The sequence below is a fragment of the Crocuta crocuta genome, unplaced genomic scaffold (genome assembly GCF_008692635.1).
Source record: "Crocuta crocuta isolate KB4526 unplaced genomic scaffold, BGI_CrCroc_1.0 scaffold179, whole genome shotgun sequence".
NCBI lineage: Eukaryota > Metazoa > Chordata > Mammalia > Carnivora > Hyaenidae > Crocuta > Crocuta crocuta.
This window is the reverse complement of record NW_027551568.1, coordinates 6,248,033-6,271,902: the sequence shown is the minus strand read 5'-3', so window position 1 is coordinate 6,271,902 and position 23,870 is coordinate 6,248,033. Positions and strand designations below refer to the sequence as shown.

Genomic DNA, 23,870 nt, shown 5'->3' with positions numbered 1-23,870 from the left:
GCTTGAACCCATGAATTGCAAGATCATGACCTGAGCCGGAGTCGGACGCTTAACCGACTGAACCACCCAGGCGCCCCAATTAAGTTGTGTTTTAATGATACAGGAAAATAATCATGTTACATAACAATGGAAACAAATAAGAATACATTGTATATACAGTATTTTTTAAATGAATATCACAAGGGAGCCTTCGGTGGCTCAGTCCCTTATGTGTCCGATGGTCATGATCTCATGGTCACAGGATCGAGCCCCACATCGGGCTCCAAGCTGCACGGAGCCTGCTTGGGATTCTCATTCTCTCTCTCTCTCTCTCCCTCTGCCCCTCCTCTGCTTGTGTGCATGCACTCTCTCCGTCTCTGTCTCTCTCTGTCTCTCTCTCTCTCTCAAAATAAATAAATATATATATATATACGTATACACACACATATATATATACATATATATATGTATATATATATAATGAATGCATACCACAGCCCAGCACTCATTAAGTGGGTAGCTGCCAATATATGTTTTAAACAAAAAGGAGTTGGCATGGAATAGAATGGAATGGAATGATATCAAATGCAGTAGAAATTTGAAAGTGTCTGATACAGCAAGGTTATTATTTCGTGGCATAGGTGCCCACACGTACAGGTATGCATCTGGGCTGCAGGGCAAGTTCTATTTCTTATTGTAGGCTGTAGTCAAAAAAAAAAAAAGATTGAATAGATACACTATGAGCTTAACTATAGATAAAGTAATAGGGTCCTACAAAGAAATAACCAAATAGTAACAGCACGTCACTGCCTTTCTGGGTAGGTGCTATTGTAGATGTTTTTCTTTACACTTTGTCACTGCTTTAATTCGTGACTTGCAGATACCAGTTATAAAATCAAATGGAAAGCCTGCAGCAGCACAAAATCACCTTCACTTTTGCAGAACCCTGCACTTTTCAGCGCACAATGAGTTTCCCACCTCTTATAACCTAATACGCTACTATGCAAAATCAAGGGAAGAAATCAAAGAGAAAGGTTCACATTAACAGAACGTAGAGCTGGCAGAGTCCTTTCTCGGTAAACCAATCTAACTCCATCTTTCCACAGAGGTTCCTGGAGCCAGATCAAATCCGGTTCCTCATGTACTTGCTGTGTGAAAGTGGGCTAGTGACTTAACTTCTCTGTGGCTTGATGTTTTCATCCGTATGATAAGGTCAGCACTGACTACCCCACAGTGTTTTGGGTCAAGAATTAAATGAGCCACACGAAGCGACTAGAACGGCGTGCCAGGCACTCAGCAAACAGTGAGTTTGCTTTGCTGTCATTGCTATTACTGTTATTGACAACAGCGAGGAAACGAGGCCTGGCGAGAGAGAAGGACTTTCTGGAGAGTTAAGTTTACTTATTTATTTTGAGAGAGAGAGCAAGCAAGTGAAGGAGGGGCAGAGAGAGAGGGAGAGAGAGAGAGAGAGAGAGAATCCCAAGCAGGCTCTGCACGTTAGTGCAGAGCCCAATGTGGGGGCTCCAACTCACAAACCATGAAATCATGACCTGAGCCGAGATCAAGGGTCAGATGCTTAACCAACGGAGCCACCCAGATGTCCCCGGTAAGGAAACAGTTTTAAAGTTGCCCTGGGGGGATGGGCCTGGGGTCACACAGTGAGTATACATGTGTAATGCATTAAAGCTAAAAGGATCCCTTAAAGGGGCGCCTGGGTGGCTCAGTCGGTTAGGCGTCTGACTTCAATTCAGGTCATGATCTCACGGTTCGAGGATTTAGGCTCCGCGTCAGGCTCTGTGCTGACAGCTAGCTCAGAGCCTGGAGCCTCTTTCAGATTCTGTGACTCCCTCTCTCTCTGACCCTCCCCTGCTCATGCTGTCTCTCTCTCTCTCTCCTAGAAATAAATTTAAAAATAATAATAATAAATTAATAAATTAATTAATAAATAAAAGGATCCCTTAAAGAACCTGGTTTGGGTCCCTTCACTTTATGAATGAGAAAAGGGAGGTGCACCTGGGTGGCTTAGTCAGTTGAGCGTCTGACTTCAGCTCAGGTCATGATCTCACGGTTTGTGGGTTTGAGCCCCGGATCAGGCTCTGTGCTGACAGCTAGCTCAGAGTCTGGAGTCTGTCGTCGGATTCTGTATCACCCTCTCTCTCTGACACCCTCTCCTGCTCATGCTCTCTCTCTCTCTCTCTCAAAAATAAATAAAACATTTAAAAAAATTTTTTTGAAGAGAAAAGGGAGGCCCAGAGAGGTTGAACGGTTATGAAATGTCACACAGCCAGGACATGATGAGAACATCCCCAAATCTGGGACATCCAGTTCCTGGAACATTTCTGCTCTGCACGTTACTCTCGGCCCCACTATTCTAATAGAGAAGTGACAGGTCATAAATGCAAAAGAGCTTTGGAAGCAGGTAGACTGGTGTGGCAGGCTCTCAAACAGGAGCGGGTGGGGGCCGGGGGTGGGGGTAAGGATGGGCCACCAGTGCAAGCCTGGTAGACTTCAATAAAAACTTCAAATGCACTCAAACCAATTAACGAGAACCCTGAGACCTCTCTGGCTATTTCAAAGCTATACTTTTAGTAGAAAGAACCGGCAATAGAGGCTTAATTAAAAACACAATGGGCCAATCTTCCATCGCTGTAAACAAAGACTGCACCGTGAGAAATGGTACCCAAAATGATAACCCTTGGGTCTGGCAAGTCCCTGAGTCACGGAAGAAACCATTAATTATGCCGGGCACGACACCGGGATGAGGGGCTTAGGAGGTTTGGAAAGATTTTCAACAACAGATGATTGTCTGGCCAACGTTGAGTTGGAAGGAGCCTACAGGTGTTTGGAAGCTGCCTCTCCGACTCTGAACATTGCTGGTCTCTGTGGGCTCCTGAGAGGTCCCAGCATGGGGACCAGACAACTCCTGTCACTCACCTATTGTGATATTCCCGAAGCCCAGGGTGATGAGACGTTCCTTGTGCTCGTTCAGTTGGTGCTTTGACTCATTCAGGACGCCGTTGGTCCACAGAAGCAGGTTGGTGAACACTGAGTGGATCACCCCAAACCTGAAAAACCACAAGGTCTCAGTGAGTGAGCAGCCCTGGGAAGCTCCGAGCCCCCCACGGGGTGAGATGGAGACATTGTGCACACACACTCCCACACGTGCTCACACACACGCGTGCGTGATTCTCAGCCTTGATTCTGGGTTTGCCCGGCAGCTCAGACTCCGGGCGGGTCCCCATCTGGGGAGAGGCAGTTCCATGGGAACTTGGCAAAACCACGGTCTCGGCATTCTGCCTTACTCTTGAAACTGCCAATACTCAACTCGTTGTCGAGGGGACAAAAAGAAACTGGGTCTTGGAAGCAGAGGGACCCAGTGGTGGAAACTTACCGAAAGCAGGCACCAACCCCCCCATACCCCCACCCCCTTCCTTCCAGAAGGGGAGAGAACCATGACGGAAAGATGAAGGGCTACACGGGAAATCTGGAGAGCTGGGCCCGCCCTCACTGTTGGCCGGCCAACCCAGGGGTCATCGTCCACCCCCTCTGTCTTGCCGCTCACCTCTAAGGAAACTGAATCAACAATAGCCAAATACGAGAAGAGCCCAAGTGTCCTTCAACTGATGATGGACAAAGACGGTATGGTACACACACACACACACACACACTCACACACACACACACACTGTGGACTACTACTTAGAGATGAAAAAGCATGACATTTGCAACAATAGGGTAGAATTGGAGGGTATTATGCTAAGTGAAATAAGTCGGTCAGAAAAAGCAGGTGTCTTTAAAAAGTAAGTGAAATGTCTTTTTAAACATAAAATAGGGCAGTTCTTTAGAGCAGTTTTTGGTAAACAACAAAAAGTGAAGAAGAAAGTACAGAGTTTCCATACTTGCCCTGCCCCTCAGCAATGTATGCAGCCTCCTCTACTATCAGCATCCCTCATCAGAGTGATAAATTTGTTACAACTGATAAACCCTCACTGACACGTCTTTACCACACAAATTCCATAGTTTGTATTAGGGTTCATTGTCAGTGTTTACATTCTGAAGGTTTTGATAAATGTATGATGACAGATTATCTACCATTACAGTATCACACAGAATAATTTCACTGCCCTAAAAATCCTTTATGCTCTGCTTATTCACTCCCTACCTTCCCCTTAGTCCCTGGAAATGATTGATCTTTTTGCTCTTTCCATAGCTTTGATCTTTTCAGTATGTCATATAGTTGGAATTATGTAGTGTGTACTCTTTTCAGATTGACTTTTTTTTTTCACTAAGTAATATACATTTAAGATTCCTCCATGTCTTTTCATGGTTTGAAAGCTCNGGGGGATGGGCATCGAGGAGGGTACTTGCTGGAATGAGCACCGGGCATTGTACGTAAAGGATGAATCACGGGCATCTACTCCCAAAGCCGAGACTACGCTGCATAAACCATTTGTTAGCTAACGTTGACAACAAAAAATTTAACAAAAAGAAGAAAAAAGAAACTGAAGCAAGTCAGAGACTCGCTGTCTGGTCCCCCCTGCAGCCTGGCAGGGCCACTCTGACCAGTGAGATGTGAAGTCTACGGGGCACTACTGGAAGCTTCTGCTTCCGTGATGAAAGGGATGAAGAGAAGAAAGCCTCCTTACTGCCCCTCCCCCCTGTATTTCCAGCCTTGAATACAGACACGAAGGCTGGAGTTGTGGCAGCTACCTTGTGACCATGAAGCAACTAGCATGGAATGAAACGCTAACCCCCTGAGAAGGGCAGAGTGAAAGCATACACTTGTCCACCATCTGCCCAGAGGAGAAATGGTACGACTGGGTCCTCAACCCTGACCTTGCCTCTCCTCTGAGTTTTTAACCCCAGCTGATCCCTCTGGGGCTCCCACAAGCGACCGCAAGCCAAACTTTCCTCATTTGAACCCTGGCTTCCTGGAGCAGCTGCATAGTGCCCAGGCACCAGTGGAGAAGGAAACGGGTGTTTGCCCATCTGCTCGCCCCTGTGCTGGCCCAGCGGCTATAGATTGGGGCCAGCTCACCCCGGGGCGTCTGGGAGCCACTGGATAGAGCCTGGTACAAATGCAGACAATGCTGTTTGCCTCAGGCCAGCTGCCTTTTCTTCTACTTATAATGCACACCGCTCCTTTTCTTCTTTTCTTTCCTGGTGCGCAGGACACCGTCCAATCCCGGCCCCACTGAGCCCGATGAGATAATGCGAACACCACCTGCAGCTGCGGACGGTTGCCGTGGGCTGGCAGCCTCCTGTCGGTCTGACCTGGAAACCATCCTACAAGCTAAGGGCGGGCCGCCTTTCTCATACTTGGGTCTGATGGCCCCAGACCAAACAAACACAAGGTTTCTGTGCGCCACTTCTGAGCTCGGTTTACGTTTTCAGCTTTGCTTGTACAGCAACTGGACCCTTTAACCCTCACCCTTGGGAAGAGAGAAGGACTCAAGCAAGCTAAGGGGAATTCTTAGATCAGGAGAAAAGTCCCAGGACACGCAAAAAGCATGGGACTGTGGAATATTGGCTCAAAAGACCAGAAAAAAAAAAAAAAACCCACAGCAAGTCTGGGAGTGGTAAGTTCTGAAGCCTTCAGGAAATGATGAATAAAGTAGGTCTGGGGTACATTAGGGAGTGGTGGGGACTGTAGCAAACCGAGAGCACAGCCCCCACCCAGCACTAGCCCTTTATTGCACATGCCTTTGGGATGACCAAACATTCCAGGTTTTCTAGAGAAGTCTAAATCCAAAACCTAAAGGCGGTGAGTAACTCAAAAATGTTTAACACATCTCTCTACAAACAAAACAGGCTAAATTAAGCTCTGTGTGTATCCTGTTCAAGCCTCTCTCTGTCCAGGTTGGGAAAGGGGCCCCGAGACAGGGGAGAGACGTGTGTCCAATCGCTCAACAAGCGAGGCGAGCACAGAGTTCTGTGTTCCATCCTTTGGAGTCCCCTCAGGTGACAGATGTCTGGGTGCCTGGCCTCAAGCCGTCCTGTCCAAAAACTGAAGTGCAAGACACAGAGGTGAGCCATACGTATAATTTCAGATTTTCCTGTGGCCACAGTTTTAAGAAGTGGTTGGAAAAAAAAAAAAGGAACAGGTGAAAATAGTTTGAATAATTTTCTCTTAAACCCGATCTAAATGGCTATAATGTCAACGTAAGATCGATAGTGACAAAAATTATTATTGAGATCTTTTATATTCTGTCACCCGAGGCTCTGAATCCTGGTGTGTACTGGACACGTCCCACGCATATCGGATGGAAGTAGCCACGGCTCAAGTGCTCAGAAGTTCAGCCACATGTGGCTGGTGGCTGCTGAACTGGGCAGCGCAGATGTGGAAAGTAAAGCCAATGACACTTCTCTGCCTGGAAGGATATGAGCCCGAATGTCCCAAGGCTGTGACTGCATGAGTGACATTAGCAAAGAGAAAGATGACTCCACCAGCAAAGCCAGGAGCCCACGCAGCTGCTACGATTTACAAACAGGGCCCTCAGCTGTGCTCAGGCAAGATGCTTGACCTTGGCCATTTCTTTGAGCCTCAGTTTCCTCATCTGCTGAAGGGGGTTGGGGGTCATAGGGCCCCAAAGGGGCAGGGCTCACGTGAGAGAAGTCCTCATGAGTAAAACGCTTGAAAGAAAGTGCTTTATGCGTGGCCACGCTCATCCCACCCCACTCAGCCAGGAGTTTCTGGGTACAGACAAGATGCCGCTCACACACCTGCTGAAAACCTCTCGCCCTTTCACCCCCATGACTCTACTTCCAGGAATTTACCCCAAGCCAATAATCAGAGGTGTTCAAACACCAGAGATGTTTGACCCAAGATGTTCATCACAGTAGGGTTTGTAACAGCAACAGAACTTTCAGAATTAGGTGTTATGGACTGGCTCGTGTCTCCTCAAAATTCTTCTGTTGGGGCGCCTGGGGGGCTCAGTCGGTTAAGGGCCCGATTTCGGCTCAGGTCATGATCTCGCGGTTCATGAGTTTGAGCCCCGCGTTGGGCTCTGTGCTGACAACTCGGAGCCTGGATCCTGCTTCTGATTCTGTGCCTTCCTCTCTCTCTCTGCCCCTGCTCTGTTCGCAGCTCTGTCTCCGTCTCTCAAAAGGGAATAAAAAATAAATTCTTCTGTTGACGCCCTAACACCACAGTGTGGCTGTATTTGGAAACGGGGCCTCTGAGGTCATCAAGGTTATAATGGTGAGGTCACAATGGCGGAGTCCTGACCCAATGGGATTGGTGTCCTTGGGAGCAGAGGAAGAGACGGCAGAGCTCTCTCCGTCTCCGTGGGCACAGAGGAAAAGCCACGTGAGGCCACAGCAAGGAGGCAGCTGTGTCCAGCCCCGTGGTTCCCCTTGACCTTGGACTTCCAGGCTTCAGAACCATGAGGACCATAGGTTTCTGTTGTGTCTGCCGCCCAGCGTGGGGCGTTCTGTCACCACGGCCCAAGCAGAGTCACACATCAGCGCGGCCGGTTAGACGACGGCGGCAGCCCGCTGGGCAGTCAGGAAAGGTCGTGGCGCAGACGAACGCTGACGGAGGAGATGCGAACGATAAAATGGAAAGAAAAAACAGAGCAGGAAGAACAGGACCATGACTGTGAATAGAAAACGGAGGCGCCTGGGGGCTCAGTCAGTGCAGCGTCCACTCCTGACTTCGGCTCAGGTCACGATCCCAGGGCGGTGGGTTTGAGCCCCGCGTCGGGCTCTGCGCTGAGCAGAGACCCTGCTTCAGGCTCTCTCTCCCTCTCTCCTGCCCCTCCCCTGCTCTCTCTCTCTCTAAAATATAAAAAAATAAAAGGAAAAAGGAAAAACAACGGTATCTATTCATGGAAACCAGCCCACAATGTTAACGGAGGTGGGCGGTCGTTACCGCCGGCTCGAGGGCGTCAGCTGGGGCTGTCGTAACAAAACACTCGATTCTTTCTCAGGTTCTGCAGACGGGAAGTCACAGGTCAAGGTGCCAGCACAGCTGGTTTTGGTGAGAGCTCTCATGCAGCCTCTCTTCTGGGTGTGCAGNTTTGAGCCCCGCGTCGGGCTCTGCGCTGAGCAGAGACCCTGCTTCAGGCTCTCTCTCCCTCTCTCCTGCCCCTCCCCTGCTCTCTCTCTCTCTAAAATATAAAAAAATAAAAGGAAAAAGGAAAAACAACGGTATCTATTCATGGAAACCAGCCCACAATGTTAACGGAGGTGGGCGGTCGTTACCGCCGGCTCGAGGGCGTCAGCTGGGGCTGTCGTAACAAAACACTCGATTCTTTCTCAGGTTCTGCAGACGGGAAGTCACAGGTCAAGGTGCCAGCACAGCTGGTTTTGGTGAGAGCTCTCACGCAGCCTCTCTTCTGGGTGTGCAGAGAGAGAGAGAGATCTCTCTAAGGGCACTAATCCCATGGGGGGGCCCACCCTCAGGACCTCATCTAAACCTAATTACCCTCCAAAGTTCCTGCCTCCAAATACCATCACCCTGAAGGTTAAGGCTACTGCATGAGAGGGGTGCCTGGGGGCTCAGTCGGTTAAGCATCCGACTTCCGCTCAGGTCATGATCTCACGGTTCATGGGTTCGAACCCTGCATGGGGCTCTGTGCTGACAGCTCGGAGCCTGGAGCTGCTTCAGATTCTGTGTCTCCCTCTCTCTCTGTCCCTCCCCCACTCACACTCTGTCTCTCTCTCTCAAAATAAATATTAAAAACAATTGTTTTTTATTGTGATTTCCAATGCATCGTCATGTTTCGCTTTGACATTGACCCGTCTCTCCTGTACTTGAACACCGTCTTACAGCCCTGCATAGATCTGAAGAACCCTAATGCCTCAAGCTCCTGAACTTGGGAGCTAACAGCAGGGCAGGAAATGAGGAGTTAACTTCAGGTGGACTTGCAAGGAAGCAGAGGGCGGCCCGCACCCCCTCTCGGGTACCGCCTTCTCTTGTGTCTCCCTCTCCTTGTTGTCCCTCCCCTGCTTGTGCTCTGTCTCTCTCTCTCTCAAAAATAAATAAATGTAAAAAAAAAATGAAAAGGCTACGACATGTGAATTTGGGGGAAACCCAAACATTCAGTCCACAACCGTGGCGTTACGGCGATTTTTAGATCCTATCGCATCCTTACAATCTTATCAGTTAAAAGGCACAATCCTTAACGAGCATCTGCGGGCGGAAGAGCAGACGATACCCGTATTCCTCGCCCCCCAGCACACAACCTGGGACAGAAATCCCAGGCCTGCCGCTTGGGCTCTGGAGACCTGGGCTGTCCCCTAACCTGCGGCTGCACCCCTTCAATGCAGGGGAGCATAGTCCCCACGAGTTACCCTTACAGAGCCCTCCTGCCGATGAAATGTGCGGGTGGGGGTGGGATGTCTTTGCTCTGTTCAAAGGGGCAATTAAAGGGCTCTTTGCTGGGGTCTCCAGGCCCAAATTCATCTCTCCCGGATTTGTCCCTTTGACCACATTTGCCCATTTCTCTCCCCCGGAGGGAGGATCATCAATGCCACTTGGGCCCCTCCCTGCTGCTCCTCCTGAAACGGGAGGTGTGGCTTCTCCTGGTAAGGCTGGGGTTAAAGATCACGGCCAAGGCTACCTCTCTGGGATGCACAGAGGATAGCACCAGCTGCCCAGCTCCCGGGACATCCCCCCAGGAGCCTGGGATACCGCGGCCCAGCGTCCCTGCGTGTCCCCAGCGGTGCCTGGTAGTGGGCCCTGCACACTGTAGCCGCTCGTTAGATACTTCGCTGCCTGTTGAGGCTGATCCTTTCTGCAAAACGAGATTGGAGAAAGTGATTTCTATTTCAATAGTCTATCAAAACGGTTCTACCCAGGGATCATCCATAAATCCTTTCTTAAAATTTTTAATGTGCATTTGTTTATTTTGAGGGAAAGAGAGAGAAAAAAACATGAGCAGGGGAGGGGCAGAGAGAGGGAGGGAGAGAGAATCCCACGCAGATTCCACACTGCCAGCACACAGCCCCCAACCCACAAACTGCAAGATCATGACCTGAGCTGAAATCAAGAGTCTGATACTTAACCGACTGAGCCGCCCAGACACCCTCACAAATCAATCTTTTAAATATCTGCTGTCATTTCAAATGGCGCTTGGGGAGTCCTTTCTATGAAACAAATGGTGATTCTTTGATTCATTGGTATGTGTGCACCCAGGGCTTTCTTACATGATGACAATGCATTCCATGTAGTTAATTCGCCCCATTATCCTATAGATTCTTTTCCTTGATCCTCAATCGCTCAAGAAAAAGGTGACGGAGAGAATGACAGACCTCACGCTTACTGAGTACTTATTACGTGCCAAGCACATGCTTTATGTCAATTACTTCATTCTGTCCTCAGAGGCTGGCTCTACTATCATCCCCATTTACAGATGAGGAAAACTGAGGATCATAAAGGAAAGTATCACAGATGACAGAGTCAGAATTCAAGCCCACATGGTCCTACTTCTGGGGCCATCCCCAGGAAGAGACGGACTTCAGAGGGTCTCCTCCCCAGGCCACGAGCAAGGGCTTTGCTTGTCAGGATGGAGGGGAGAGCTGGTCTCCTATTTAAAGCCCAAGCACAATGGCAGTGATGAATCTGTGTTCTAAACGAACACCAAGTTCAACAGTAAAGCAGTTCCCACGACTTTTACCTTTCCAGGGTTTTGAAAGACTGGATGATGTCCTTGGCATGCCCCCAAAGAAAATACACCTGGGGAATAAAGGAAGAAAAGAAAGACGCGTCAGTGAAAACCATCGTTGTGCTTGCACACGGAGAGGCTCTGAAACATACGGAAACGGAGCGGGGCGGTGTTGGGGACATCCGTGGGGACCCATCCCAGGGTCTCCTGGATGGCCAGTCACCCTCAGGTGGCAGTGCCGCCTCGCGGTGGGGACCGTGCTCCCAAGGTGAGCCTCCAGGTTTTCGAGAAAGCGCTGCCAAGACAGGTTGAGGCTGTCAGCGGGGAGGGGGCTCGGGGAGTGGCCGCCTGCCTCTCACGATCCCCGTTACCCCGTTTGCATCACCCGTGTGAGCCTTCCCCCGAGAAATACCCAACAAACAGTTCCTGCGCCAGTGGCCCTGAAACCAAATTTTGAGTGCTTTAAAAAAAAAAACAAAACAAAAACTTTCTTTTAAATGTTTTATTTATTTTTGAGAGAGAGGGTGTGAATGGGGGGGGCAGAAGGAGGGGGGACAGAGGATCAGAAGCAGGCTCCACGCTGCCAGCAGGGAGCCCAATGCAGGGCTTGAACTCATGAATCATGAGATCATGGCCTGAGCCGAAGTCGGTCGAGCAACTGACTGAGCCCCCCCACCCCCCGGCGCCCCTAGTGTTTTAAATGAAGAGCAGATTGGTGCAGGCTGGTCCTTCACTTCACTCTGTTACATGTGCCACCCAGGACATCAGTGCCTGGCCAGGCACTGATGGGGCAGCTGGTGGGGACCTGCGTGCGAATCACGGGGAAATGGGAGAAGCTTTCTCTGTGTTTGCCCCTCCATGAAACGGGGAGGATAAGAAGACCCATGTCGGAGGGTATTGTGATCAGTTAAATAAGGCCATCCATGTCAACTACTTAGAACAGCACCCAGAGTCAGTGCCTTTCCAGTACACGCTGTCCACTACCAATTTACTCGTTCGCTGGCACTGACTGAACGAACACCTTCTATGTGTCCGGTATTACTTGAATTCCCAAAACGTGTTGGGTTTTATGTCATATACAAACACACACTCGGCACCCGGTACATACCAGACACTGATGGGCACTTTATAAATTTGCCTCGTTCAATCTTCGTTTGCAAGTACATGCTATAAAAAAATCAGATGGCACCAAAGAAAATTCACTTACACCTCCTATCTCTTCTGCATTGTTTTACCTAAGACTGACCAGCCTGCTCTGAAAACACTTTCAGGGAAAGGTTCCTAAAACACCTGACAACCTAAAAGACAGAGCAATGACTCCTGGTAAAGTTGCCCTTCAGCCCAACAACAGGCAACCAGTCCGGTAAGAAGATTCATCAACGACTTCCAAGTTAGACAGCCACTTAACTGATACTTTCGTAAAGACCACATGGCAACACAAAAAAAGTTTAGAATTTTTTTAAAGTGAAACCTCAGAATAGAAAATTCTGCATGTTCTCTGTAAAACTTTGACAAGACTGTACACTTAAGTACAAGGAAGGGAAAGAACACAAAAACAGCCACAGCTACACATTGTTATCCTCCTTTCCAGTGTTTTCAGTAAGGTTAAATTACATTTTATTTAATTTTTTTTAGTGTTTATTTATTTTTTGAGAGAGAGACAAAGTGTGAGTGGGGGAGGAGCAGAGAGAGAAGGAGACAGAATCTGAAGCAGCTCCAGGCTCTGAGCTGTCAGCACAGAGCCCGACACGAGGCTAGAACTCTTGAACTGTAAGACCATGACCTGAGGCAAAGTCAGATGTCCAGCCAACTGAGCCATCCAGGTGCCCTCCAAATAAATGTTTTTTAATTACCATGTTTTCCAGCAATCCCACAACTGGGTATATATCCACAGGAATTGAAAGCAGGGTCTCAAAAAGATATTTGCACGCCCATGTTTACAGCAGCGTTATTCATAACAGCCAAAAGGTAGAAGCAATCCAGTATCCATGGATGGAAGGATAAGGTACGGTCCATCCATACAATGGAACATTGCTCAGCCTTAAAAAGGAAGGAAATCCTCACACCTGCTACAATATGGATGAGCCTTGAAGACATTAAGCTCAATGAAACAAAGCCAATCAAAAAAGACAAACACTATATGACTCTACTCACCTGAGGTTCCCAGAGTAGCCAGCGTCACAGAGATAGAAAGTAGGATAGTGGGCACCAGGGGTTGGCGGAGGAGGGAATCTGTAGTTAGTGCTTAATGGGGATGGAGTTTTAATTTTGCAAGACGAAAGGGTTCTGGAGATTTGTTGGACAACAATGTGAACATACTTAACACGACTGAACTGTAGCTAAGGCAGCAAATTTTATGTTATATGTATGTTAGCACAATTTAAAAATTAAATACCATTAAAAAAAAATAGTGTTTTTCATTCTCCAGTCATCTAGTGTAGCAAAGGCATGTACTAAGTGTCTGCTAGGATGCTTGATTAATTGACTGATAAAATGCCTTAAATTAGGAAGATAGAGATCTGCAACCCACCAAGCAACAGAGTGATAGTTTGAAGACTCACATCTGTCCAAGTCCTTCCTCCTCCTAAAGCCTTTGATGGCTCCCCAGCTCCCTCAAGATCTAAAGTGCAAGCTCCTAAGGGGCTGTGAGACTTAACCAAGTCCAAGTCCAAGTTCAAGATGAAGGTGTGGGCAGGGTTCTCCTGAGCCTCCCTCCCTGGCTTGTAGATGGCCAGCATCTTCTTCCACTGTCTTCACACAGTCTGCCTTCTCTGTGAGTCTGTGTCCTAATCCCCTTTTCATATAAAGACACCAATTCTATTGGATTAGGACCCCCCTGCATATGACCTCATTTAGCCTTACCAAGCTCCGTAAAGATAAAATCTCCGAACACAATGTTTCAGTGACCCCAAGGAGTGACCGTAATGGCCCAGGGTCTCTGTTGAGGGTGGATGAAAATGTTCTAAGATTGATTGTGGTGATGATTGCACAGCTCTGAGAATATTCCAAACCACTGACTTGTACACTCTAAATGGATGACTTGTACGGTATGTGAATTACAGCTCAACAAAACTCAATAAAGTATATTAAAATTTACTCTCAAGCCTTTTCTGTAGACTCAAGCTTGGCAAAATGTCCTGACTCTCTCCATCACAGGTTCCTCCTCATAGGACCCCCACAAAGGCAGCCAAGGGGACACAGAGACCGTCTGACAGCGGAGGCAGCGGAAGGACTGAGCCTCAGAGAAGGATTCAGGCTGCCTCATGTTGCCCCCCCACACACCTCCCACTTCGCATACATTCCACGGGAGCCCAGGCGACATGCATAAACATCTTAGGGTTTACCTGCACCAGAGTATGTGCTGTGTGTGTGACAGGGAAGACCCCTTCAGTGGCTGATAAACATTCAGAAAATCCAACGAAGTACCCAATTTTGAGGCATCCCAGGATGATGGTAATGACCGCGAACAATGTCATACTACCTGCATTGAGGAGGGCGGGAAGAGCACAGAAACACACACTTGTAAGTGTTGACATGCATGGATGTCATCTCAAAGTAAACGACATTAAAACCCTCATGTATAGGGGCGCCTGGGTGGCTCAGTCAGTTAAGAGTCCGACTTCAGCTCAGGTCATGATCTTGTGGTTCGTGGGTTTGAGCCCTGTGTCGGGCTCTGTGCTGACAGCTAGCTCAGAGCCCGGAGCCTGTTTCAGATTCTGTGTCTCCCTCTCTCTCTGACCCTCCCCTGCTCATGCTGTCTCTCTCTCAGAAATAAATAAAACATTTTTAAAAATTCGAAAAAAGCCCTCATGTATAGGGTCAAAGGATTTTTTCAAGGGTGCCAAGACCAGTCAGGGAAGAAAGGGCAGTCATTTCTACAGATGGTGCTGGGAGAGCGGATATGCAATCACAAAAGAATGAATTTTACCTTACCTTATGCTATATACAAAAATTAACTCCAAATAAATCAGAGACTTACATCTAAAACCGAAAATGGTAAAAGATTTGAAGAAAATGTAGAGAAAAATCTTGACAGTGCTGGACTGGGCAATGATTTGCTGGATAAGACACCAAAAGCGTGAGCAATCAAAATGAAGATGGACAAATTGAAATACATCAAAATGAAAAACTGTTGGGCATCAGAGGACACTATTAACCTCCATTAAGGATGGAAGAAAATAGGGGCGCCTGGGTGGCTCAGTCGGTTAAGCGTCTGACTTCAGCTCAGGTCATGATCTCACAGTTCGTGGATCCAAGACCCATGTTGGGCTCTGTGCTGACAGCTCAGAGTGTGGAGCCTGCTTCCGATTCTGTCTCTCCCTCTCTCTCCTTGCCCCTCCCCTGCTCATGCTCTATCTCTCTGTCTCTCTCTCTCTGCATCTCTTACTCTCAAAAACAAATAAACATTAAAAAAAATAACAACAGAATGGGAGAAAATATTTGCAAACTATATATCTGATAAGGTATTAGTATCCAGAATCTATAAATAACAATAGTTTAACAACAACCAACAAAAAAATCCAATTAAAAATGAGCAAAGTACTTGAATAGGTGGTTCTCCAAAAAAAGACATACAAATGGCGAATTAACACATGAAAAGATAATCAACATCACTCATCATCAGGGAAATGCAAATCAAAACCACAATAAGATAGCATCTCACATCTGTTAGGATGGCTCCTATCAAAGAGAGAGAGAGAGAAAGAGAGAGGGAGAGAGAAAGGAGAGAAGAATGTAAGTAGCAAATGTTGGCAAGGATGTGGAGAGAGGAGAACACTGACACTGTTGATTGGAATGTAAAATGGCGCAGCCACTGTGGAAAAAAGAATGGCAGTTTCTCAAAAAATTAAAAACAGTATTTCCAAATCATGAGAGACTCTTGAATGCTGAGAACAAACTGAGGGCTGATGTGTGGGGGGAGGGGAAGGGAGGAGATGGGCATGGAGGAGGGCACTTGTGGGGATGAGCACTGGGTGTTATATGGAAACCAACTTGACAATAAACGATTTAAAAAAAAAACAGTATTTCCACACAATCCAGAAATTCCACTTTTGGGTGTATACTGGAAAGGATCAAAAGAGGGACACAAAAGGATTATTTGTACGACCACGCTCATGGCACCATTATTCACACTATCCAATACGTGGAAGCGAACTAAGTGTCCATTGACAGGTGAATGAATAAAATGTGGTCCAACCATCCGACAGAGTATCATTCAGCCTTAGACAGGAAGGACATTCTGACATCTGCGATGACACAGGTGAGTCTTGAAGACATGTCAAGTGAAATAAGCCAGCCGCGAAAAGACAAATACTGTGTGATTCCACTTAGATTAGGTTCCTTAGAATAGTTAAATTCATAGAGAAAGTAGAGTGGTAGGTGCTGTGGCTGGGGAAGGGGAGAAAGATCAATTCTGTAAAGGGTACAGTTTTCATTTTGCAGGATGAAAGACTTCTGGATATAAACTGCATAAAGTCAATATACTTAACACTATTGCATAAAATCAACGTACTTAACACTACTGAACAGTAAACTTGTAAACAATTAACTTGATAAATGTTACGTTACGTTACGTTACGTTACGTTACGTTACGTTACGTTATTAACAATTAAGTCGAGGGGTTCCTGGGTGACTCAGTCAGTTGAGCATCCAACTTTAGCTCAAGGTCATGATTTTGCAGTTCATGGGTTTGAGCCCCACATCAGGCTCTGTGCTGATGGCTCAGAGCCTGGAGTCTGCTTCAGATTCTTTGTCTCCCTCTCTATCTCTCTCTGCCCCTCCCCCACTCACACTCTGTCTCTCTCTCAAATATAAACATTAAAAAAAATTAACAAGTCTATAAATTTTAGGTTGTTATACATATTATAATTAATTACATATATATAGCAAGACAGTATTCTGTCCTGTTTATCATTGCTCACACCCACGTATGCTGGGGTCTGACAAATGATATACATCCAACAAAGATTAGCCCAATAAACAGAAGGCCTCTAGGAGCTTTTCCAAAAAAAATAAAAAACAAAACAAAAAAAGGTCAGTCTAAGAGTGTCACTATTCTTCTAAAAAAAAAATCTGTTCTCTGATTCTAAAATCCTGCTCTCTAGAGAATAAAGATGAGGGGCACATAGGCATTCAGTAACTCTTGTAAAATCTTTGCAAATCTAAAACTTTTCCGAAACAGAAAGCATATTTTTAAAACTGATAGGAAGGGGCTCCATAAACAGTCATGGAAAGGGCCCGTACTTAGGGGAAGCGAAGAAAGGAAGCATTCTTTAATGGTGTATCTGGCATGGTTTTGACTAAACAATAAAAACAAACAAAAAATAAGCATAGAAAAAAAAAGATGGAAAGGAATATACAAAATACATTAAAAAGAAACTTGTAACAAATAAAAATATTATCAAGAACAACATAGTGATCATGGAGACTTGATCAGTGTCAAAGTTCCTAATCGTTCTTCTGGGCCGACATTGACCGCCATTCACATCTTCTCTCCCCCGAATGGGAGGAAACTGGACCATGTGTGACATGCATTATGGCGAGATGGAGAGAGAGGACCGGGCCCTCACATGAGCTATAACATTACAGCGCCAGCTTAAGAAGCCTGCAGTGCAAAGTAATGCAATCGCCCGGCTCCTTTCCGTTGCTCAAAGCCTTATAGAAACAACTCTAAGTCATGTTTTTTTTAATCCTGGCAAACCCCCAGTGAAATCAAAAACTCAGTAAGAGCGGAGATTCAATCCCAATGCTTTGAAAAGGTTTGGCAAATGCACGGTTCGTTTTGATTACAGGGGAAATAGCGAGAGGAGGTGAGGCAGCCTGGCTGGAGTGGTAAGGGGCACAGGCGGCAGCCACGGACACCTGGGCGCTAGTTCCGGCTGTGCCCCCCATGGCATGCGTGAATTCAGATGAGTCACTTCCCTGCTCCTAGCCTTGGTTTTCCCATCTAGAAAATGAGACTGGTCTCCAGCACTGGTTCTCAAACTTGAACATGCATCAGAATCACCTGGAAGGGTTGTTAAAACAGATTGTGGGGCTCCGCCCCCAGAGTTTCTGCTTCAATAGGTTGGGGGGGGGCAAATTTGCATCTCTAACAAGTTCCCAGGTGAGGCTGACACTGTAGATCTGGGACCCCACCTTGAAAACCACTGGTTTAGAACACCCCTGTCACTGACATTTCAAGAGTTATGATAAATACATCATATACCTTCTCATAGTCTTAAAGTCCTTTCTTCCTTTATCCATCCATTTATTTATACAACAAATATTTGGGGGACTCCTACTATGCATCTGGCGTTTTGCCAGGGGCTCAAAGCAATCCAACAAGATTGCTGCGGAAACAAAAAATACACACGTGTAATATTGAATAAATTGGGGTATGCACAAAATGTAGATGTGAGCACTGGCGCCAGACCTCTCATCTGCAGCATGGGAAAGCAGAAGCCAGGGGAAGAGTAGGTAGAGCCCATTTCAAGGGAAGCACTGCAGCTTAAGAACCCCATTTCCAGCCAACATGTCACCTGCTTGTGAGGGTGAAAGACAGAGATCTGAAGATATGCAAATACAATTCATTCAGCACCTGTTTGTTCTGGTGATGGTCCAGCCACTGTCCCACGCACTAGAGACAGAAAAAGAGCAATAATATAAAGTATCTGCTTGGTGAGTTTAACATTCTAGTAGGGAAAACAGAGAATAGCAAATAAGTAATAAACATAGAAGAAGTGTCCGGAAGTGCTAAGTGTGTGAGGAAAAGTAAAGTGGGAAGAGGACTAAAGTTGATGATGGTCAGAAAGAACTCTCTTAGAAGGTGGCTAGTTGAACAGAGGGCAGAGGTGGGGGGGATGTCATCCACATAACTCATCTGACACAGGGCTTTAGCCAAACAGCCGGTAAACTGGGGGAGAGTCTCCATAACTGGGGAAGATGAAGAGGAGAGGGGACAATGCTGAGCAAGAAGTGTAGCAAAAGATTGGAGAGGATGATGGATATATAATGGAAGGAAGGGGGGAGGGTGTAAAATGGATGGATGGATGGATGGATGGATGGATGGATGGATGGATGGATGGACGGACAGATGGATGGATGGGTGGATGGATGGATGGACAGATGGATGCATGGGTGGATGGATGGATGGATGCACACATGGATGGACGGACAAACGGATGGATGGATGGATGGATGGATGGATGGATGGATGGATGGACGGATGGACAGATGGATGGATGGACAGATGGATGGGTGGGTAGGTGAATAGTCCAGTAGATCGAAAAATAAATTAATAGGAAAGAAAATCAGGGTAAGAGAAGTTAAATCCAAATGGATGAAGATAAATCAACTGGAAATGTGTAATTTACATGCTCTGTAAAAACTTTGTGATACAGAATAAAGTTGGGACAGACTGGATGGGGCGCAGATGCAAAAAAAACCCTCCAAAGGTCTCATGGGAAAGAGATAAAGTCCAGGTGCAAAGAGGGACAAAAGAGAGAAGAAGTGGATTGCACAGATCTCATTGGAGCAGACAGCCATGTGCCTTCCTGGGGGAAATGTGTAGCAGTTTTGGGGGGATAAGAATGGAGTAATATGCATCTGATTGTGAGAACAGGAAAGGAAAGATAGCCATTCACTGAATAGAAAGACACAATAAAATGTCCAAGTGCTCCGGAGCACCTGGCTGGCTCAGTCGATGGAGTATGAGACTCTTGATCTCGGGGTTGTGCGTTCGAGCCCCACATTGGGTGTAGAGTTACTCAAAAATAAAATCTTTTTAAAAAAATGTTCAAGTGCTCCAAAAAGCAAACGTATGCAAAAGGAAAATGAAACAATATGTAAAAGAAACCATAATCTTTGCAAAGAAAACTGGGAACAATAAAGTCAAGCATAGAAATCCTTATAGTAAATGTGTACAGGGAATGATCTCAATCTCCCATTAATTTAGTCAACAAGGATGGGAATATTAGATTAAAAGCCAAACCTAGCTGTGTCTGTTTAATGAATCACACTATTCACTAAGTAGCAATGGTGGAGAATCAAGGTGTGAACAAAGAGGCAATGCAAATGAAGAGAGGGCAGGCAGAGCAATATTGATACCAGACCACAGGGAATTCAAATTAAACGTAGTAAACAGGATAAAGAATCTCTTCATCTTTGTCATCACACATGAAAAAAAAAGACATAACGTATGAGAAAGATATAATATTAGTCCCTTGTGTGCCAACAACAACAACAACAACAACAACAAAAACAGTTTTCCCCTTGTGTCTGCTACTTTAAAGACATAAAATGGAAGATTCCAGAACTACACCTATCTGGTAGGAAGAAACTTAAGTAAGGACACAGAAGAATTAAGTCACACAATCAGTAAACTTGGTTTTACAACATCACTTTGCACACCTCAAAAAGAGAATATATAATTTTGGAAGCCGATGAAGTATCAGCAAAAGTCGACTCTGCTATGAGAAGACAGTGGGCCGTCATGGTCAGAGCCTGGCTTTAAATCCTATTCCCTATCAATCATTAGTTGATGATGTTTGGCAATTACTCAACTTCTCTAAGTGCCAGTTTCCTCATCTCTAAAACGTGATAATAATGCGGTTGGCTTTCTCTTGGGGGTGCAGAGGAGATTAAATGAGTCATCTAGAACAGTGCTCCACACGTAGGAAATTCTACAAATGGATGCTACCATCATTATTATCATCACTCAAGCACAAACAAAAACTTAATGAATTAGAACCAATTCGAACTTTCTCAGCCACCTCACTTGAGAACAATCTTAAAAGGTCTACAGTTGGCAGAGGGGAGACCCGCCCCTCCGTGGTAGGCACCCAAATACTCCCTAGGAGTCTGGAATCTTGAACTGTAGGCTCTTAGAGGCAGAAGACCCCACAAAGTCAGGCTACATCCCCCGCCTCATGCAAGAATGCTTCCCAGTGCATTACGACTAGCGGCCAACTGGTCTCCCATCTGGACACGCCCAGGGCTGGGAGGCTCACCATCTCTCCAAGCACACCCTTTGATCACCAGCTGGGGCTTATACTAGAATGTTCTTCCGTATGCTGAACTGCAGTCAGCCTCCTGGAACTGTCATCTTCTTCCTTAGAGATTCTGTCATCATTCACTCATTCATTCATTCATTCACCCATCCATTCACTTGGTGATTCAGTAAATCCCATCTGGCACTTGTTACATGTCAGGCACTGTGCCAGGAGCTCAGGCTATAATGAGGGGCTCTGCCTCACATTCAGACAGGGGTTCTGCCTCCAAGAGCTCACCATCTGGTGAGACACACAAACTGAATAACACAATCTCCTGCTTGGTTTGTGTTAAGAAGAAAATGGAAGATCTTGGAATCCACACCTGGTGAAGGTACCAGGAAAGGCTTCCCTAAAGAAGTGACTCTGCTCTCCAGAAGCTGAAGGATGGTCTGGAGCTGATGGGAGTGAGGTTGCCTGCCCCCTCCTCTCCCTCTGGACTGGACACCCTTTGTCCCTCCTGGGGCCACCCTCCTACAGGTGCACATGTGACGCTTGGCCCAGCTTTCTGGGCAGCCCCACTATCTTGTTGATGCTGAAATCCTGACATTATGCTTATAGTTTGTATTAGAGAAGAAAAAAATCTCATCCAAAGGATAATATGTAAGAAAATGCAGGCAATTAGGCAAAAGTCTCTCATCGTGACCCTAGGCTGGGTCGTGGGGTCCCACTATTCTCTTTCCCAAGGGAATTGCTCAAACCCCCCCCCCCAAGTCGATCTGCTCCTGGACTTTGCCGGGTGTTACTGTCATGCTCAGTTTGCTGTATTTTGTGTATTCTTTTATCATTTTGAAATGGTTTTTAATGTTTCTTTCCAGGCTCCAGCAAAAACAAAAGGCCTTCCTCTGGGGACTCTTCCCTAAATCCCTAAACCCTCATATCCCTCCCAGCTGCTCTTCTCCTTCCCCCAACACATCCGCTGCACCTGCACATTATAATGCCAAATCGTGTATTTCATAACACATTTCTCTTACAATGTGCCAGAGGCTTCTAAGCATTTTGTATGTACTAACTCAGAGTCTCATAACAACCCTATGTGATGTGTGGTATCATCATCCCCATATTACAGACGAGGAAACTGAGGCAGAAGCAGAGCTACATGCCCAGAGAAAGGGGCATGCTCTTACCCATCAGGTTCTGTTTCCCTCATTGTCTGCACCCCTCTGTGCCAGGCCATGCCCGATGGTCCCGCCATCCCCAGAGCTCAGCCAGTCCTGGGAGCTCAGTCCGGGCCGTCAAACAAAACCAGACCAAAAGCTCTGCCCAACCACCATGAAGATTTCCAAGCTGTGCACTTGGCTCCCTTCTCTGTTGCTCTTTGCAAGATCCCGAGATCCTTCTGCTGGATGAAGAAGACAGACAACAAAAAGGAAGTCGATTTTTGCCTTCTCTGACACCTGTTGGTATCATGTCATTTGCCCGGAAGCAAGGAGCTTATCCCTCTTCACTTTCTCACTTTTTTTTTTTTTTTTTTTAAATATTTTTATTTATTTCTAGGAGAGAGAGAGAGAGAGAGACAGCGTGAGCAGGGGAGGGTCAAAGAGAGAGGGAGATACAGACTCTGAAACAGGCTCCAGGCTCTGAGCTGGCAGTCAGCACAGAGCCCGACGCGGGGCTCGAACCCACGAACCGCGAGATCATGACCTAAGCGAAAGTCGGATGCTTAACTGACTAAGCCACCCAGGCGCCCCACTTTCTAACTGTTAAACATGCCAGTAATGGGCAGCTCAACTGTTGCATCTCTGTGTTCTATGCCTTTGTCCCTCCCCCCCTCATCTGCGGCTCTCTGATGCCACCCTCCCGTGGCACCCGCCATCTCCATACACACACTGGGACCCGTCTCATTTATCAGCCCCCGCTTACTCTCATACGTGGGGACAGCCCATTTCCCAAACCCCTCATCACGTTCCTGACCTTGAACTTGGCAGCCTGCCACCCACCACCCGTGGGCTGGTCTCACGTAAGCAGCACACCTCTGTCCGCCACTGCCAGTCCTTGAAGGGACGATGGCCACAGTGCTGTGAGCAGCCCGTTTCCAGGGGCGGCATGGGGGACAGAGATGTACCATATACACAGGTGGGTCTCATTAAAAAAAAAAAGTATTATGTAAAAATCTGATCTTATAAAAGGAGTCAATTTGGGGGTGATCACTCACAAGCATTGAAAAAAAAAGAATCGCTGTGACAAATAATTGAGACAAATAATGCTTCTAACGTGCCTGCGTTCTGAACTCACTGAATAAATGCAGCTTTTATTCTTATTGTCGTTGTTCCCATAATTGTGTGTTAATGACACTTCTCAGGACTTGAGACAAAATAGTCACAACAAAATCCTATCCCTGGGAAGTAAACCGCTGCAGTCTTTTACGGACTAGCAACAATAGAAACAGCGACTCACTGAGTTGCATGTCACAGAACCCACTGGGCAGGTGCGAGAGAGCCAGGCTGCTGTCATTCCTTCCAGAAAAAACCAACGTCTTTACTCAGCAAACCGAGGAGATGGAGTAATAGTCTGTCATGTCTACTAAATATTGTAATACATCAATATTATTTGTTCCAGAGGCAATTTTCACTTTCTCATGCTCATGCTCAGAGACATGCCTCAGCCCATACCAAGACCCAGAGACTTTCTCTGAAAACATCAGTGCCCCGAATTCCACAGGCTGCCTCTGTCTCAGAGCCCCGGACGCCTATGACTGTCACAGAAGCCAGGGCAGAGCTGAGTCGAACCTGTCTTCCCAGCTATGATTCCAAGGAAAACCTGGCACTGGCCGGGGCTGACGCATTTTCCTTGAGACCACAGCCTCCCAATGTTCTTCCAAGACAATTAGCCTCTTGCTTTTTGATGAACCACAGCTCATTCACAGGGACCTCAGTGCTTTGCAAACTGCGCTCAGCTCTTCCCTGAGAAACAACTGGGATTCTTATTTTACTGATGAGGAAACAGGGGCTTGGAAGGTGAAGGTAACAGAGCTGGGACACGGAGCCAAGCCCTCGAGGGCCAGCACCATTACCATCATCCCCACACCTCATTTGAATGCTTATGTTATCGTGTTCGTCTCAACGGCCGCCATTTATTGAACATCTACTATGTGCTCTCTCTCTATTGCCACTACTCGGTGTCTAATAGACATCTCAAACGTAACGTGTGCACAAGAAGAAATGTGATTCTACATCCTCACCCCTGCTCCTCTCTCTGTCTTCTTAATCTTGGGAAATAGCACCACCATTCAGCCACTGAGTCAGATCACAA

General features: G+C 46.7%; 1 protein-coding gene across 1 annotated transcript in view; it reads right to left on the bottom strand.

Annotated features, from left to right (window-relative positions):
- Nucleotides 1-23,870, bottom strand: part of OTOP1 (otopetrin 1) — a gene marked incomplete at its 5' end in the record, with an annotated part of 35,338 nt that overhangs the window by 9,612 nt on the left and 1,856 nt on the right. The window contains 3 exons of the mRNA XM_077750386.1: nucleotides 2,914-3,044; nucleotides 10,602-10,660; nucleotides 13,934-14,070. Of these exons, the coding sequence (XP_077606512.1) occupies nucleotides 2,914-3,044; nucleotides 10,602-10,660; nucleotides 13,934-14,070 (327 nt within the window). The remainder of the gene's footprint in view (nucleotides 1-2,913; nucleotides 3,045-10,601; nucleotides 10,661-13,933; nucleotides 14,071-23,870) is intronic.